This window comes from Canis lupus, chromosome 1 (assembly GCF_048164855.1).
Source record: "Canis lupus baileyi chromosome 1, mCanLup2.hap1, whole genome shotgun sequence".
Taxonomy (NCBI): Eukaryota; Metazoa; Chordata; class Mammalia; order Carnivora; family Canidae; genus Canis; species Canis lupus.
This window is the reverse complement of record NC_132838.1, coordinates 109,617,109-109,634,060: the sequence shown is the minus strand read 5'-3', so window position 1 is coordinate 109,634,060 and position 16,952 is coordinate 109,617,109. Positions and strand designations below refer to the sequence as shown.

At 51.4% G+C, this 16,952-nt stretch overlaps 1 protein-coding gene across 3 annotated transcripts; it reads right to left on the bottom strand.

Annotated features, from left to right (window-relative positions):
* Positions 1 to 5,047: 5,047 nt before the first annotated feature.
* Positions 5,048 to 16,695, bottom strand: SLC1A5 (solute carrier family 1 member 5). Of its 3 annotated transcripts, none has more exons than XM_072773886.1 (8): positions 15,536 to 16,695; positions 13,013 to 13,055; positions 12,511 to 12,558; positions 11,439 to 11,605; positions 9,040 to 9,273; positions 8,075 to 8,269; positions 7,802 to 7,936; positions 5,048 to 5,867 (listed from the first exon to the last, which is right to left on the bottom strand). In XM_072773886.1, exons 1-8 carry the CDS (start codon positions 16,102 to 16,104, stop codon positions 5,633 to 5,635), a joined length of 1,626 nt encoding a protein of 541 aa, XP_072629987.1. In that variant the 5' UTR covers positions 16,105 to 16,695; the 3' UTR covers positions 5,048 to 5,632. The 3 variants fall into 3 exon arrangements, with proteins under 3 accessions (XP_072629987.1, XP_072629990.1, XP_072629988.1); XM_072773889.1 differs by having other exon boundaries at positions 12,999 to 13,055; positions 15,536 to 15,769; XM_072773887.1 differs by lacking the exon at positions 15,536 to 16,695 and adding an exon at positions 15,280 to 15,394.
* Between the last annotated feature and the right edge of the window lie 257 nt (positions 16,696 to 16,952).

Below are 16,952 nucleotides of genomic sequence, written 5' to 3'. Positions count from 1 at the left end.
CCCTGTCTTAGCTGTGATTTTATAAGAGAACCACATCAGGTTCTTCTGGCAATTTCCCATTAAACTAAGTGCCATTTAGGTGACTTGGGGTCTCAGTAGATAAAGAATTTCTCTTAGCACCACCCATAGTGTTTTCTCTTCTCATCATTGTTCCTGAACTAACAACAATTACACTAGAAACTTGAATAGCCTTCATAATACTACCTGATAGCTTTGTGTGTTCAGTATCTTAATTGTGTTCAGTATCTTAATTATCAACTAGGTAATAATACAACAGAAAACCTATTGCAACAATTAACTTGAATTAATGAGTTTATATTAGGATATGTATTACTGAATTTTAGTGCTTTCTCAATTACTCTTGTGTGATGAGCCAGCCAGAACAGAAGTATTTTGATATTGTAAAAACGAGCACCTCCGGACTAGTGCATACTAACCAAATTTTAGCCTCACTTGGAAAAACCTGGTTAAGAATTACCTGAGCCGGGATGCCTGGGTGGCTCAGCAGTTGGGCGGCTGCCTTCGGCTCAGGTCGTGATCCTGGGATCCGGGATCGAGTTCTGCATCGGGCTCCTGCATGGAGCCTGCTTCTCCACCCTCTGCCTATGTCTCTGCCTCTTTCTGTGTGTCTCTAATAAATAAATAAAAATTAAAAAAAGAATTATCTGAGCCCAGGGGCACCTGGCTGGCTCAGTTGGAAGAGAACTCAACTCTTGATCTCAGGGTCGTGAGTTCGAGCCCCATGTTGGGTATAGAGATTACTTAAATAAATACAAAATAGATAAAATTTTAAAATTAAAAAAATAAATCTAAGCCCAGAACCTAATTCTGTCTTCATGCAAACACAAAGTCCTTTTTATAAGGTTTTAATAGGTCCTAAATTTTCCTGTAAGGGCAACTACTGAGTAAAATGAGGGAAGCTTATATTGTGTTTTGTATAAAACTCAGCCAGGGGTTGTCAATAATTTCCAAAAGTCATGTTCCACATGGCTTTGGATAATTAGACATTGGAAACCATGTGTTTCCAGCTGTGTTGGGAGCTGTCTACATTACCCGTGTAAACATCTGGCTATTTCCTTGGGTTTGGGGGAGGTGGCCCTACAGTTTACATATTGAAATTTATATTATAAGTTATCATTTTATTTCTCTTTTTTTGGTTACAGTTAGGGCAATATAGAGGTTTTTTTTTTTCTAAGATTTATTTATTTATCCATGAGAGACACACAGAGAGAGGCAGAGACACAGGCAGAGAGAAGCAGGCTCCTCGCAGGAGCCCAATGTGGGACTTGATCCCAGATTCCGGGATCACGACCTGAGTCAAAGGCAGCTGCCCAACCGCTGAGCCACCCAGGCGTCCCTAAAGATTGTTTTTAAAGTCATGTGCAGTGGCCTCCAGCTGGCTCAGTCAGAAGAATATGTGACTTTTGATCTCAGGGTCGTGAGTTCAAGCCCCACATTGGGTGTAGAGATTACTAAAAATAAATAAATAAATAAACTTTAAAAAAATAAAATCATGTGCAGATGGGCATCTGCATATTATCTGGGAACTTCATTTCAGCAGAGCCAAGAGGATGTTCCTCAAGCTGACATTCAAGCCAGCACATGCAGTGGTATGGAGTGATGATCATAAAACATGAAAATATTACATGATAGATAACTGATCTGTTGGTAAACAGTCATCACCATGAGCTCCCTATTATTTCCCCCCTGGCTCTCCCCTCCCACCCCAGCAGCCAAAGGGTTAACACTGGGCATATCTGGAGGGAAGGGGGTTACTGTCTCAAATGCTGTTGGATGCACTACTCCCTTTACCAATCAGTAAATATTGGTGTCTCCTCCCTGGGCACTACAAATATTTGCTGGATGTGGATGACAAGCAAAGAGCTGCATACCTATGCTCCTTTATATACAATAGCCCCAAACTGGAAATGCCCCAGTGTCCATTTCACGTGAATGGATAAACAAACTGGTGCACCCAGACAGTGGAACACTTGTGATTAAAAACAAAAAGGAATTAATGGAGGACGCCTGAGTGGCTCAGCGGTTAAGCATCTGCCTTCCAGCTCAGGGCGCGAGTCCTGGAGTCCCTGGGTGGATTCTCACATCTGGCTCCCTGCATGGGGCCTGCTTCTCCCTCTGCCTATGTCTCTGCCTCTCTCTCTCTGTGTCTCTCATGAATAAATAAATCTTAAAAAAAAAAAAAAGGAATAAACGGATGTGTGCAAAAGCATGACTAAATCTCAAAGGCATGATGCTAAAAGAAGCAGGACGCAAAAGCTACCTGCTAGAGGATTCCACTAATGCGAAATTCTAGGAGCGACAAACTAATCCTCAATGACCAAAAGCAGGTCAGTGGTTGCCTGGGCCTGAGGGTGGAGAGAGGGATAGAATGCAAAGGAGCACCAGGATATTTGGGGATGGTTGGGAATATTGTGGATCTTAATTGTGGTGGTTTTCACTAATTATTCATCTGTTGATTTTATCCAATTGCCTGCTTTAAAGGATGCAGTTTATTATATGCAAATTATACCTTAATAAAGTTCAGTCTCCCCCTTCCCCCCCTCAAATAAAGCAGATTGGGGGAGGGAGTCGAACAGGCCTAGAAATATTGTTGAGGAGAGACAAAGCTGTCATCACCCTGTGCCTGCCAGCCTCTGTCCTGTTACTGAGTCTAGAATGCAAGTCCAAGCCCAAGGCAGGGCTAGTGTGAGCACAACCCCCAAGCCAGGCTCTTTTGAAAAAGATAGAAGGGGAGAGGGCTCAAAAAACGGGTGGATGGAGCAATGAAGAAAGGGAGAGAAAGGTGGGAGGAGGGCCCCAGAGGGTGCCATCCAGGTGCTTTTCCTCTTTTTTTTTTTTTTTTTTTTTAAGATTTTATTCATCAATACGTGAGAGAGGCAGAGATATAGGCAGAAGGAGAAGCAGGCTCCCTGTGGGGAGCTGGATACAGACTTGATCCCAGGATCACAACCTGAGCCAAAGGCAGATGATCAACCACTGAGCCACCCAGGTACCCCTCCTTCTGCTCTTATGTAATCTTCACCAGTGGCCTTTGGGTGAGGCATAACAGAGCCATTGTCATGAGACTCCATAGTGCTTATACAAGGCGACATAGCCGGCAGGTAGCAGAAGCAAGATCTCAACCAGGGGAACAACCTCTTCTAGCCAGGCAGCTCTGTGGCTGGAGCTCAGTTCATTCATTCTGCAAATATTTATTGAATGCTTACCCTGTGCTGGGCCCCATGCTGTGCTCTGGGCTTACAGTGGTGAAAAGGACAGACGTGGCTCCCTCATGGGAGTGCGCATCCCAGTGGGGACTGGGTCTGGGAGCCCCTGTCCACACTCATGAGACTTGAAATGGTTCCAGACTATTAATATCACCCAGATCAGCATCTTAGGCAAATTAGTGATATGTACCCAGCAACTTTTAAAAATGAAGTAGAAAAAAAAAGCAGAAATACTGTTCTGTGGAACTTGGCCGAGTTATGGATTTCCTCATATGTATACATTGTGTAATAGCATATGCAATATATTAGATGCGTGTGTGTATCTCCTTAAATAGGCATCCTTCATTATCCAAATCTAATCCATTTCCCAAAAGCATTAAATAGAAAATTTGAGGATAAACAACTATTTTAAGTGGGGAAAATAATGCATTCCCAGCTCCTTCCAAAAATCCCAACCAATATCCCTAAATAACATTAAAACTCTTCAACACTTTTATAACCACCCACCAAGGATTTTGGCATAATAGAAAGCATTGAAAACGCCAATTACTTCATTATTCAACACTTAATGAACTCATTAGTGGTTATGTTTGTGTGCAATACACAACAATTTTACACAGAACCCGATATGAATGATTTCCCCTCCACGCTGCAATGATCATGAGATGGAACTAAACAAACCAAAAAAAAAAAGATGCTGAAGATACTCAAGATATCATCTAGAATTGTGGACTCAGATTGGTGGTGCCTCCAGGCACCTGGCAGTCTACATAGAGCCCTGGGAAGGGCGAGATAATGATCAGTAATGTGCAACATGTCTCAGCAATGTACAGGACAGGATCTAGAGCAGGTGAGCCGCAATTGGTGTCACCCACATCCTGGACTCAAACAGGACTTAGAAGAGGTCATACAGCGTATTTTTATGAAACAGCAAATTCTGGGTTTAAAAGGGGGGAGGGGCAGCCCGGGTGGCTCAGCAGTTTAGCGCCGCCTTCTGCCCAGGGCATGATCCCGGAGACCCAGGTTCGAGTCCCACGTTGGGCTCCCTGCAAGGAGCCTGCTTCTCCCTCTGCCTGTGTCTCCGCTTCTGTCTCTCATGAATAAAAGAAAATAAATGGAACATTCGCTGGTTCGTGAAGTTTCCCTGTGCTCCTTCCCGGGGAAACTTCCCAGTTTCCCTAAGCCCCCACCCCCCCAGGTCATCTGTTTGGATTTCTCACTATAAACCAGTTTTGCCCATTCCAGACCATCATATAAATGGAACTGTACAGCATGAGCAGTTTCCAGCAACTTTCACTCAAAATATTATCTGTGGGATGCATCCAGATTGAAAGATCAGATTTTTTTTTTTTTTTTTCCCTGAATGGCCATCCATCACAGGAAGGATATATCATCCATCCTGATATATCAATTGACTCATTTCCAAATTTTGGCAATTTGTGGGAAGTGCAGCTATAGACATTTGTGTAGCGGGCTTTGGGTGAGCAGTTTTCTTTTCTTTGGTAAGTGGGACTCTTGAAGCTGTTTAGTAAGTGTAACTATGGTAACTTGATAAAAAACTGCCCAGGGACTTCCCAAAGGGTCTGGACCGTTAAGTATTCCCATCAGCGGTGCATGGGGCTCTGTTCCGCTGCTTGGCTTCCCCGGCCACGCTTTTGTACTTCCTTTTTGCCACTCCAACAGATGGGCGCAGGGCTATCTCATCACGGATTTTTCCCAATGGTGTTTTGGATGAACATTTTATCTCAATGCAGTCCTATTTATCATGTTTGTTTTTTCTGTGTAGCTCATGCTGTTTGTCTTAAAAACATCTGATGAGATATACTTGACAATTTTATTGCTCAAAAATGTCCTTTGGAGTGACAGCAGTCTTTGTCCTTGCGCCTCCACCCCCACCCCAACAGGGTCCCCTGGAGTGTTTGTTACTGTAGAGGGAACAGAGGTCCTGGGGACAGGGTGGGATTACCGTAGAGTCACCAGACACACACACACATACACACACACACACACACACACACACACTCAGCCACAAAAATGACCAGCAAAGGAGCCAGCTACCCATTGGAATATCCTTTCCCTCAAAGAGGGCAGAAATCCACGTGGTGACCTGTGCCCTGTGCCCTGTAATAATGTCCAGAAGGACATTACTACACTATTTCTCCATCTTTGTTTCCTAGCCTTGGGTGGGAATGGGAATTGAGAACTGGGGAAGATTCGGTGAGAGACACACACATACACATATACCCCAGCACTGAGGCCTCCCAGATCTGATGTTGGTGGAGGGGGCAGGGGGAGAGGCTGGAGCCTCTGGATGTCCTGAGTGTGCAGCAGGGCCTCCAGAGCCCCAGTTTGTGATCGCAATATCCAGAGTGCCCCAATCAGGGTAGGGAAAGTCCCTGTGGGGTTTACATAACTGATTCCTTCTCGCAGGGGTCCGCATCCCCAGCAGGTCTTGGACACTGTTTGAGGAGGGGGTTCCCCTCTTCAGTGGGGACAGGCAGTGGAGACAGGGGTGTCTCACTCTTCACTTGGATCAGCTCTGGCACCGAGCTCCGCAATTCTGTGCGATCCACATAGTTTTGGAGGAGTCCTGCACCAAAGGCATCACCTTCCACGTTGAGGACAGTACAGGACCGGTCTCTGAAGGGGCAGGAGTGACAGGGAAGTGAGTGGGAGGGGAGAAGGTAGTGTCCAATCCCCCACTTCTCCCCCCACAAAACTAGGAGTCCCCATTGCATCTTCCTTCATGGGACGTTGTTCTACTCCTAGACTCAGCTTATCCCTCCATCCTTCCAGGATGCCAGATAACCCTTCTTCTTAGAATCTCAAAGATGGGGATGTCTGGTGGCTCAGTGGTTGAGCGTCTGCCTTTGGCTCAGGTCATGATCCCAGGGTCCTGGGATCGAGACCTGCATCAGGCTTCCCAGAGGGAGCCTGCTTCTCCATCTGCCTATGTCTCTGCCTCTGTCTCATGAATAAAAATAAATAAATAAAATCTTAAAAAAATAAAAACAACACCTCAAAGATCTTTTCACCCAGAATCCAATGAGCCTCCTACCTCTCTTCTTTCCCATGGAATCCCAAAGTATCCCATTATACTCTCTCTTTCTCAGAACCCCAAAGATTTTCTGCTCCAACCTCCCAGGAACCCAAACAATTCTTCCAATAAGACAGAAAATTTGCTTCTCCTGGAACATCAAAAAGTCACTCCACCCTTTTCTTGGGGACTCAGAAGACCTATCCCACTTCTCCTCTTCCCCTCGAAATACTTTCTCACTCGGGCCTTTCTCTTTATAATACAAGATCTCTTTTTGCTTTCTCCTTATACTTTGTGTGTGCCATTTGAGAAAATTGAGCTATAGGGCACATACCATAAAATTCACCCTTTAAAAGTATACAATCCAGAGGCACCTGGGTGGCTCAGTCAGTTGAGCGTCCAACTCTTGATTTCGGCTCAGGTCATGATCTCAGGGTTGTTAGATCGAGCCTGCCTTGGGCTCTGTGCTGGGCGTGGAGCCCGCTTACAATTCTCTCGCCCTCTCCCTCTTCTCCTCCCCCTCCACTCCCCTCCACCCCAGTGGTTTTTAGTATATTCAGAGTTGTACGACCATCACTGCTATTTAATTCCAGGATGTTTTCATCACTCTAAAAACACTCCCACACCCACCAAGCAGTTATCTCCCATTCCCTCCTCTCCAGCCCCTGGCAACTGCTAATCTACTGTCTGTCGATTTGCCTATTCTGGGCATCACATAAAAATGGATTCATATGATATGTGGTCTTTTGTGTCCACATTCTTTCACTTAGCATGAGGTTTTCAAGGGCTCACCATGTGGTAGCGTCTATATATGTGTCTGTGCTTCATTTCACTTTATGGCTGAATAATATTCCATTGTTCTGGATATATGATATTTTATGTATCCATTCATCAGTTGATGGACATTGGGTTGTTTCTACCTTTTTGCTATCACGAATAACACCACTAAGAATGTTCATGTACAAGTTTTTGTGAATATGTTTTCAACTCTCTTGGCATTATACCTAGGAGTGATGTGGCTGAGAAACAGTAACTCTTGTTTTAAACTTGTGAGACCAAACTTTTCCAATCGTTAATGCTCTTAATAGCACAACGGTGATTGCCAACAATGACAGCATTAACTGCTTACCAGGGGCTCTTATAATGGAGTTACATGTTTATGTCATCTGATCCTCAAGGAGAGGCTAGTCCCTCCCCTTTACAGATGGAGAAACTGAGATAAGAGAGATGAAGTACTCAAGCAGGGTCATACGGGCTAGCAGAGGTGGCCCTGGGATTTGAACACAAGCAGCCTGGCCTCCTCCTAAGAGTCTACTCTTCACCTCTAGGGCACACTCTCTCTGGGATTTTTCTTAGATTAAAAAAAAAAAAAAAAGAGAGAGACCCCCCCAAGATCCCTTCCTTCCCTCTGACTAGAAGGATCAAGATATCACCCCTTCTTCCTCTCCTCTTCTGACTCCCTCTCAATGACCCTCTTGCTCAATCCCCTTTTCCCAGGGATACCATTAGGCTCCCAAAGCCCCAGACCCACACTTACACTAGCCAATCCACAGCCAGGATCAAGGAGATGTCCTGAACGGGCAGACTGACTGCCTCCAGGATGATGGCCAGAGTGAGGACCCCTCCAGCGGGAATGCCGGCGGCACCCACACTGGACGCCGTGGCGGTGACCCTGGGGGAAGCGAGGGGAGGTCAGGGTCAGAAGCCTTGGTAGCTAGCGGGAGAAGCTGTCACGGGAGCCCGGCGTGCACTCTCAGGAGAGGGGGTCAGACGGGCCGGGGGTCCCTGTGGCCGCCGCACCCACACTCACAGGATGGTGATGATCTTCACAAAGTCCAGGGATCGCTGGTTGAGCTGTGCAATGAACACTGCGGCCACACACTGGAAGAGCGCCGCACCATCCATGTTGACGGTGGCACCGATGGGTAGGATGAAGCGGCTGATGTGCTTGGCGACACCATTCCTCTCCTCCACGCACTTCATCATCAGAGGCAGCGTGGCAGAGCTGGGGCGGGAGGGGGGTGTGGTGTCAGCGCAGCCCCACCCCCATGAAGCCCCGCCCAGCCCACACCCACAGGCCAATCAATGCATGCCCAGGCCCCGCCCACTATCACAAACCCCGCCCCGTGCCGAAGCCCCGCCCAACCACACCCACTGGCTCCACCCACAGCTCTCCCCAGCTCTCCATGCCCTTCTCCTCCCAGAGCCAGGGGCACCCAGGGTCCTGCAGAATGCCTGCATTCCATAATTTATGAGTCTTGGGCCCCTTGGGAGAGTACAGACTGCTGTCCTTCAAAATACACACAAAAATCCCAACCTAATTTCTACAATGCCTAGGAGCTCACTGACCCACACCCCCTCCCTGCTCTACCAATAATGGACCTCCACCAGTAACAGGCTTCTATGGGATGCTGCTGTGCGGGAGGGCCGGGTTCTGAGGACACAGGTGGACAAAATACCTAGAAGAGGGTGGAAAGGGCTCCCAGAGGTTGGGTCCAGGGAGCGCTAGACCACTACCCCCCGCTCCCCCAAGGCCAGGCCTTGTCGGGGAGGAGAAATTCTCAGGAAGGGAAGAAGAAATCTCTAACCCAGTGGTTTTCTAATGGGAGAGGTGGGGGGATGTTGCTGGACCTTATCAGAAACTCACAAAAGTATGGCCTCTGTATCCAGATCCAGTGTCCCCAAACACAACATTTCAAGGGTCTACAGATATCTGATGCCCACTTCAGGCCCCTTGGTTTAAAAATCCTGGACTAGTCTGCCCCAAGGCCATACCTAGAAGAGGTGCCGAAGGCAGTGGCCAGCGCTGTCATGATGCCCCACAGAAAGCGGTAGGGGTTTTTGCGGGTGAAGAGGAAGTAGATGAGGGGCAGCACGAGGAGCCCATGGATGGCATGGCCCAGCAGGCAGCACAGGATGTATTTGCCGAGACTAGCGAAGAGCATCCCCACATCCTCCATCTCCACAATCTTGCCAGCCACCAGGAACAAGATGCCCACAGGGGCATACCTAATTGCAGGAGACAGATTACAGCCTCTGACCATGTGCCATCCGGGAGGACCAGGCTTTGTGCTCAGTACACAGCCTGATCACAGCCTCCCTCGAGGGCAGGAAACACCCAGACCAGTGTGTGCTGAAGCTCTGGCACATTCCCTGCCACCGTCTCAGCTCTTTCCCCTTGAAAATAGTACAGCAGGGATAAAAGAAGCCTGGAGGCTTCTATCGCCATTTGTCAGATTTGGACTTAACACCTGACCTCCAGGGGCACCTAGGTGGCTCAGTGATTGAGTGTCTGCCTTCAGCTCAGGTCATGATCCTGGGATCGAGTCCCGCATCAGGTTCCCCGCAGAGAGCCTGCTTTTCCCTTTGCCTATGTCTCTGCCTCTCATGAATAAATAAATAAAATCTTAAAAAAAACAAAACAAAATAACCTGACCTCCATGAGTGAGTCATTTACATTTCCCGGGTTTGTTTGTTAAAGCAGCTAGGATGATTTAAACCAATACAATCTCTCACCACATCATGAGAAATGAAGTCTGTGGCTCATGTCTTAATAACAGCCCACAGATATGAAGCATTTATGATGGGCCGAGTGAGCCCTTGAACATGAATGAATCTTTACCACAGTCCCACAAAAGCTCCTCTGTAGCTATAGTTGAATTAAAATCTAATAGGTCTGTAAAACAGGGACTTTAAGGCTACTGGCTTCATAGGAATGTTGGAGGAAATGAAGTGCCAGGTAAAGTGACTTGAAAGCTCTTTGTACACAATAAGTGATTTATAAACTTCTGCTGGAATTATTATCACCCTTTCCTGGAGTAAAGCTCCCAGGGGTGCTCATGTCTCCCAGCTAGGGGGCCTCCCCAGACTGCCTCTCGGTTTGATCATGATGGCTGTCTCCCAAATCCCTTCATCTCTTTGGGTAACAGAAGAAAGGGCCCATTTCCCAGCCACCTGTGCAGCTAGTTTTGGCCAAATGCCCAAGCTCTGGCCAGTGGGTTGTGCCTAGAAGTTATACAAGTGACATACTTGATAAATATTAGCTGATACTATTTATTATAGGCATGCTATAGGTCAGGTGGTGTCCCAAGAACTTTACACTCATTTGTGGCTGGTACTATCAGTCCCATTTTCCAGGTAGGGAAACCAAGGCAGACTGAGATAAGTAACTTGTTCTAGGGCACACAAGTGGGAAGAGGCAAGGGGCCTGCTCTTAACCACTACCCTGACTCTCTGGCAGAGTGCACTCAATTCTGCACAGAAGTTTCTTAGATGTCAGTGACACCAGAACTGGGATGGGGAGGGGGGATAGGATTGGTCAAAAACGCAGCAAAGCTGGCATCTCTCTGACTTCCCACCTTCTAGAACTATGGTAGGTCCTGAGAATCAGCATGGGATGATGTGAAGAGGAGGCTGGGAAAGAGCAGGGTGGAAGCCAGAGGTCTGTGTGTGTGTGTGTATGTCCCCGTTATCTGAGGTTTAACAAAACTCTTAATGATAATCAGCTAACATTAAGTAAATGCTCAGGAGGTGCTAAGCATTTAAAACACTTTCTTTACAAGTGCTTTACCTAGACCTCCTATTACTCATGTCATCTTCATGATAACTCAGATGTTTGATCACATGCAAATTTCTTCAATGGAAAAAAAAATAATAATAAAAAATTTTTTTTCTTCAATGGAGATGCATTTGTTAAGCTGTGGCCAAAGCTCAGCTGGCTTCTTGTTACCTTCTAAGAGGACTGAGAGGGGATCCCTGGGTGGCTCAGCAGTTGAGCATCTGCCTTCAGCTCAGGGCATGATCCTGGAGTCCCAGGATCAAGTCCCATGTCGGGCTCCTGCATGGAGCCTGCTTCTCCCTCTGCCTGGGTCTCTCTCTCTCTCTCTCTCTCTCTCTTTCTGTCTCTCATTAATAAATAAATAAAATCTTAAAAAAAAAAAGAGGATTGAGAAGGTGCTCAATTGGTCTCTGTTCCCCTGTAATACAGCACTGTCCTAGCCTCATCTTCTAATGAAGAAACTGAGGCACAGATAGGGTAGGTCACTTGCTCAAAGTCACACAGCTGGCAATGGGCAACGCTTGGTGTGAATCTAGGCCGTGTGGCTCTGAGGAACAGATGGAGGGTTGTCCTATCCCACATCCTACTGCTCCCCCGCACCCCTCCCACCACCTACCACATGATCCAGGAGACCAGCACCATGGTGGCATCATTAAAGGAGTTGAAGAAGCGGATGAGCAGCTCTCCCTCAGGCCCCAGCTTCCGCAGGGCCACACCAAGGACAATGGCAAATACCACCAGGCCCAGAATGTTCATACTCTCCACCTCCTCCCCAATGGGCACCTTTGGGCAAGGAACAGAGTGAGAAGGAAGGGAGGATGCTCAGTCAACTCGCACAGTCTCTAAGGGTCTGTCTGGGGCCTTGCTGGGACCCTACGCAGACAAGACAGCTCCTGGAGCTCATTTGTCTCTTCCTCCAAAGGCTCTCAGTCTGGGTCCAGGAGAAATAGACCTGTCACCAGAGGCCAGCCAGAGTGACTGGAGAATGGGGAAACCCAGGGGAGTGTGGGAACTGAGGGCGAATGCCAGCTTCGGGGAAGGGGCCAGGAGGAAGGAGTCGGGGAGGGCTTTGCGGAGGAAGAGGCCGAGAGATCTAGAGAACAAGAGGACTGACCAGGTAAAGACAGGTGGCAGAAGGTTCAGGAGAAGGGAAACAATGTGCATCAGTCTGGAAATGGGAGAGCCTTGGGCACTCAAGGGACAGAGAGAAATCCACTGTGGCTGGGATAGGCCAGCCAGAGCTAAAACACGAGGCTGGGTGGGCAGCTGGGCAGAAGCCTGACATCGCAAGGCCTCACGGATTGGAGCAAGGAGCCTGGGCCTTCTTCTGAGGGCTGTGGGGAGCATAAAGGGGCCCTGGGTAGGGGGCGAGACAGGGTCAGGTTTGTGCTTTGGAAAGAATACATTGTGCCAGGTTGAGGGTAGGTGGGTGAGAGGGAGCTGCGGGGGGAAGGTAACTGGACAGGGGGCAGGGGCAGGTGGGGTGGGAGCAGAAGAAAAGCCTGGACCAGGGAGCAGGGGGCAAAACAGAGAAACCAGAAACCAGGCGGTGGCTACTGAGAGTATAAAATAGGTACCACCAAGTGTCAGAAGCCCCAGGGAGCAAACCCAGGCTGGGGTGGGAACAGAATGGAAAAACCCCAAATGGGCCAATGGATGGGGCCCCACCCCCGTTCCCCTGCTCTCACCTTCACCATGGTTCCGTTGATCCATCTGTGTTCGTAGGTGGTACTGTACTGTAGGTGGGGGTGGACAAGAGTCAGTATCAATTGCCACCAAGGCTCCCCCACTCCATCCTGGCACTAACAGTGCTCAAAGCCGGCCCTAAGCACCCCCCAAATACAACCAATCACCTTGCATCCTGCCTGCAACCCTGCTGAGGTAGGATGTTCATACCATATGCCTGTTTTCCAGAGGCGGAAACTGAGGCTCAGAGAGGAAAAGGCACTTGCCCAGGATCACAAAGCCTGAATTAGAACCCGGATGGGGCTCAGAAACCATAGTCTCCTTTCTCAATTAGGGGCATGGATGGTTTCAGAGGCTACCCTAGAACCCTATAATCCCATTCATAAATGCAGGGGCACATCTGCTTTTCCAGGCACCACCCAAAAGCAGGTGCCTAGGGGCTGCCAGGGGCTGTGTCCCTCCCTGCCCGCCCCCACCCCTCGGGACATACCCCCAAGGACTCACTGAGCGGAAGGCTGCGGACACCAGGTTGGAGGGGAAGATATTTCTGTAGAGACAGACAGGGAGGGGGGCATGTTATTAAAAACCACAGGGGGGAGTTGGGGTGTGTGTGTGAGGGACTGAATTGGCCTCTTGGGATGGAAGCAAACTTGGGAGGCCCCATTGGCACCCAAATGTGGTCCCCACCTATACCTCAGGCCAGGTGTGTTCAGGTAGACCTAAGCCCTGACCTGCACACTTTTCCAGGAGGTAGAGAGGCTGGCATGCTAGGCCCAAGGGATTGTGGATTGAAGGTGAGGAATGCTGGCCTCCCAAGGCAGGCTGGGGCAGTCACCGGGGCCTCAGCTCCACCCCAGGGAGCAAACTTAATACCCAGAGCATCTTGCATCAGCCACTTCCTCCTGCAGGGCTGAGAAACCCTTTGGCCCTGGGGGCCTTGGGGCCGGTCTGAGTGGGTCAGAGGGTTTGGGGAAGGTCTGGGTGCCTCCGAAAGAGGTAGAGAGAGAGACAAGGGATGGCTGTGTGTGTCATGAATGTGTATCTGTGCAGCAGCACACATTAAACCCCACTGAGCCGGTCAGGGAGCTGAACAACAGCCTCTTGTGTCTCAACAGCCTCTTGTGTCTGAGTGGGATGAAAGTTACAGCAAATGGGTGTGTAGTCTCCCCTGTGGTACGTGACATAAATCCACTCACTTATTTTTATTTTGTATTTTTTAAATAGGCTCCACGCCCAGCTTGGAGCCCAGAGCAGGGCTTGAACTCACAACCCTGAGATCGAGACCTGACAGATCAACACCAAGGCAGGCGCCCCTAAATCCACCCATTTAATCCTCCTAACAACACCCTTTCCTCCCCATTTTCTAGAAAAGAGAACCAAGGCACAAAAAGGGAAAGAAACTTGCCCAGCCAGGAGATAGCCAAGCTGGGATTTGAACCCAGCCAGCTGTCTGCGTGGTTCTAACCACGCCGTGTTCTGGTGTCCTCCCTCCCTAGTGATGTGGTGAACAACTGTGTTGTGGGCCTGTATACAGTTTCTCAAGCATTGGTATCCGGTTGGGGGTGCAGGTTCGTGTTCAGATATGTGGGACAGAGTTGGGTATGTTCGTGGTCTTGAGCATGAATGTTTAGGCAACTCTCGCTGCACTGGTGTAGTTATTGGCATCAGTGAGTGGCTGTGTAAAGGGATGTTAGTATACCGCGTGCGTGTGTGTGTGTGTGTGTGTGTGAGAGAGAGAGAGAGAGAGAGAGAGAGAGAGAGGTCCCATCTGTGGCTGAGTGTCTGAGTGCCTGTGTCCAGCTGTGTGTCAACTGGCTATAAAGTTGTGTGGCTCTGAGATGTTCCAGCTAAGTCTCCGAGGAGCTGGCCCAGTGTGCGTGTTACTTCTATTTTGGCACAAGGGGAAGCCTGTGCACATAAACAGCCTCCCAGTGGGTGTGTCCATTGGCCAGTAGGCCTGTACCCACCCAGGCCCGGCAGCGCTGGATCAGAACCCAGCTAATCTCCCCCAGCCAACAGGCACCCACCCACTGCAGCTTCTGGACACCAAGCCCTCCCCGAGGGCTCTCATCTCAGCATCTCCGCGGGCACAGATACCCCAGACGGCTGGGAGAACCCAGTTCCGTGACTCATCATTTCCTCTCCCCACTTCCAGGAAGTCCCCTACCAACCTGGAGGCATTGAATCAGCAGGTCCCAAAGGCCAGGCCATGTAAACCCAGGGGTCTACCCTCCTCAAAATGGGGGGTGGGGGTGTGTGCCATTCTTGGGCAGAGAGCAAAGATCAGAAGAAAAGGAGTCTGCTCCTTTTTTAACTGGCCCCCTTCTGTGCAGCCTAGAGGGGTTGGGGGCGGATGGAGGGAAAGCCCAGACAGGAGGAAATGGAATGGAAAGTCCTTGGAGGTGGTAGGGTTTAGCAGGAACATATAAAAGGGAAGCTGCCAGGGCCCCGCTGAACTGGGCGGGGATGGGAGGCTGAGAAAAGAACCTCGTTAAGACAGGGTGACACGTAGCCTGGGGAGCACTGGGGCTGGGAAATGGGGCCTGTGGAGGTCACCCAGATCTCCTCAGGTCCCCCAGGGGCTCCTTACACAAGGAAACCAAGCCCTCTCACCCTGGATCCAGAACCACCATCCTGAGGCCCTTAACAGCCCCCAAATCCCCTTCCAAGCGCCCTCCCTCCCCCACTCATCCTCTGTCCTCACAGCAGACCCTCTTATGTCCCCTCCCTGCCCCCAAACTCCCCAAGCATAAGACTTCTTGGCCTCTCACCCTCTTTAGGGTACCCACTCATGTCCCCAGGCGCCCACATTAGAAGGCTCCTTCCCCAGGGCTCTGTCCTCACGCGCTGGACTCTGACAAAGGGCCACCATCAGCATCCCTCACCATCCGATCCGGTCTCTCTCAGGCCCTGGGGATGCCCTCCCGCCCTCCCTAACACGTGTCCCCTCCCCACGTGGCTGAGGCACCCCCTTTCCTCCCGCCAACCACCATCCCCGACTCCACCGGGCGGGGAGGGGGCTCTGACCTCACGAGATCCAGGAACGAATCGAGGACTTCCTTGCCGGGGGCCTCTTCCACGCCGCCCGTGGCGGCGGCCGAGGCGTTGATGGCGGCGAAGGCGGCGCCGGGCTGTAGGGCCAGCGCCAAGACCACGCCGAGCGCAGACGCCAGCAGCGTGGTGACCAGGAAAAAGAGCAGCGCCCAGGCGCCCAGGCGGCCGAGCGCGCTCGAGTCCAGGCTGGCGGCGCCCCCGATCAGGCTACACACCACCAGCGGCAAGATGATCATCTTCAGCAGGCGCAGCAGCAGCTCCCCGGGGAAGGCGAAGGCTGCCAGGCGCGCGGGACCCAGAGCGAGCGCACCGCCGGCCCCCGACACCCCCATACCCAGCGCCACGCCGGCCACCACGGCCACCACCGTCAGCAGCACCAGCAGGTTGGCGCGAAGGCAGCGGCGCACCCGGTCCCGGGAGCCGCAGCGGCCGCCTCGGGTCGCGCCAGGGTCCTCCAGGGGGGCCAACGTCGGGGCACCGTTCGCGGTGGGCTCAGCCGCCGCGAGCCCCTTGGGGTCTCCCCGGGGCGGATCGGCCACCATGATGAGCGCCCCGGGGCTCCTGAGCGCCTGGAAGCGGGGCGCGCGCTCGGGGCTCCTTCCCGGCGCGCGGACGTGCGTTCCTTAGAACCGAGAGTTTTGTAACAGCCTGGAGCCTGGAACTCTGGAGGGTTCCCGGGAGCCGGGAGTTCACGCGCCTTGGTTCCTGGAGAGTCTGAGATCCCAGCCCTTCCAGATTGCGCCCGGCGCCCGGAATCTGGAGCCCCTGGGTTCCTCGGCCCTAGGGATGGGAAAGCAGGAGTTTATCAGGCTGGGACCTGGGGTCCTCGGCTCTGAGGGCTCAAGGCGTGCAAGCGGCAGGGGTCCTCAGGAAGCCAGGTCCTGGTAGCGCAGATCCGGGGGGCGAGGGATCTCGGGGTGCCGGGGTCCTGGAAACGGAGGCTGAATCGGGGGGGCGGGAGACGGAGCTCCGGGAAGAGGAGAGCCGGGCTCTTGAGTCCGGGACGGAGGGGAGATCCAGGCCCCCGGGCGCGCGCGGAAGGCGGCGACGGGGGAGCCCGGGATGGATGTAAGAGCCGCGGGTCCGGGGGAAGCTCGCGGGCGCGCCGCGTGGCTCTGAGCCCGCCTGGCGGAAGCTGCCGGGATTAGGGGCAGGGGCGAGGCTTGAGAAGGCGGGGAGCGGACCACGGGCGCCCATTGGCGGAGGCGCGCCCGGAGCCCTCCCGCGAGCGAGAGGTGGGGCTGAGGCCAGAGCCCGGCCCGGTCACCCGTAGAAGGGCCGACTCGCAGTCGGCTACCTCGGGAGCCCCCGGCGCCGAGGGGCGGGGGCGGGGGCGGGGGCGGGGGCGGGGCCCGCTGGGGGCGGGGCGTTGACGGGCCGCGCTTTTTTT

Excerpts from the sequence above, each read along its gene's own strand:
- SLC1A5 (XM_072773886.1), bottom strand. The coding sequence starts at position 16,104 with ATGGTGGCCGATCCGCCCCGGGGAGACCCCAAGGGGCTCGCGGCGGCT. Across the intron at positions 13,056-15,535 it reads TCGTTCCTGGATCTCGTGAG|AAATATCTTCCCCTCCAACC; the intron begins GTCAGAGCCCCC and ends CTGTCTCTACAG. Across the intron at positions 7,937-8,074 it reads GTGAAGATCATCACCATCCT|GGTCACCGCCACGGCGTCCA; the intron begins GTGAGTGTGGGT and ends CGCTTCCCCCAG.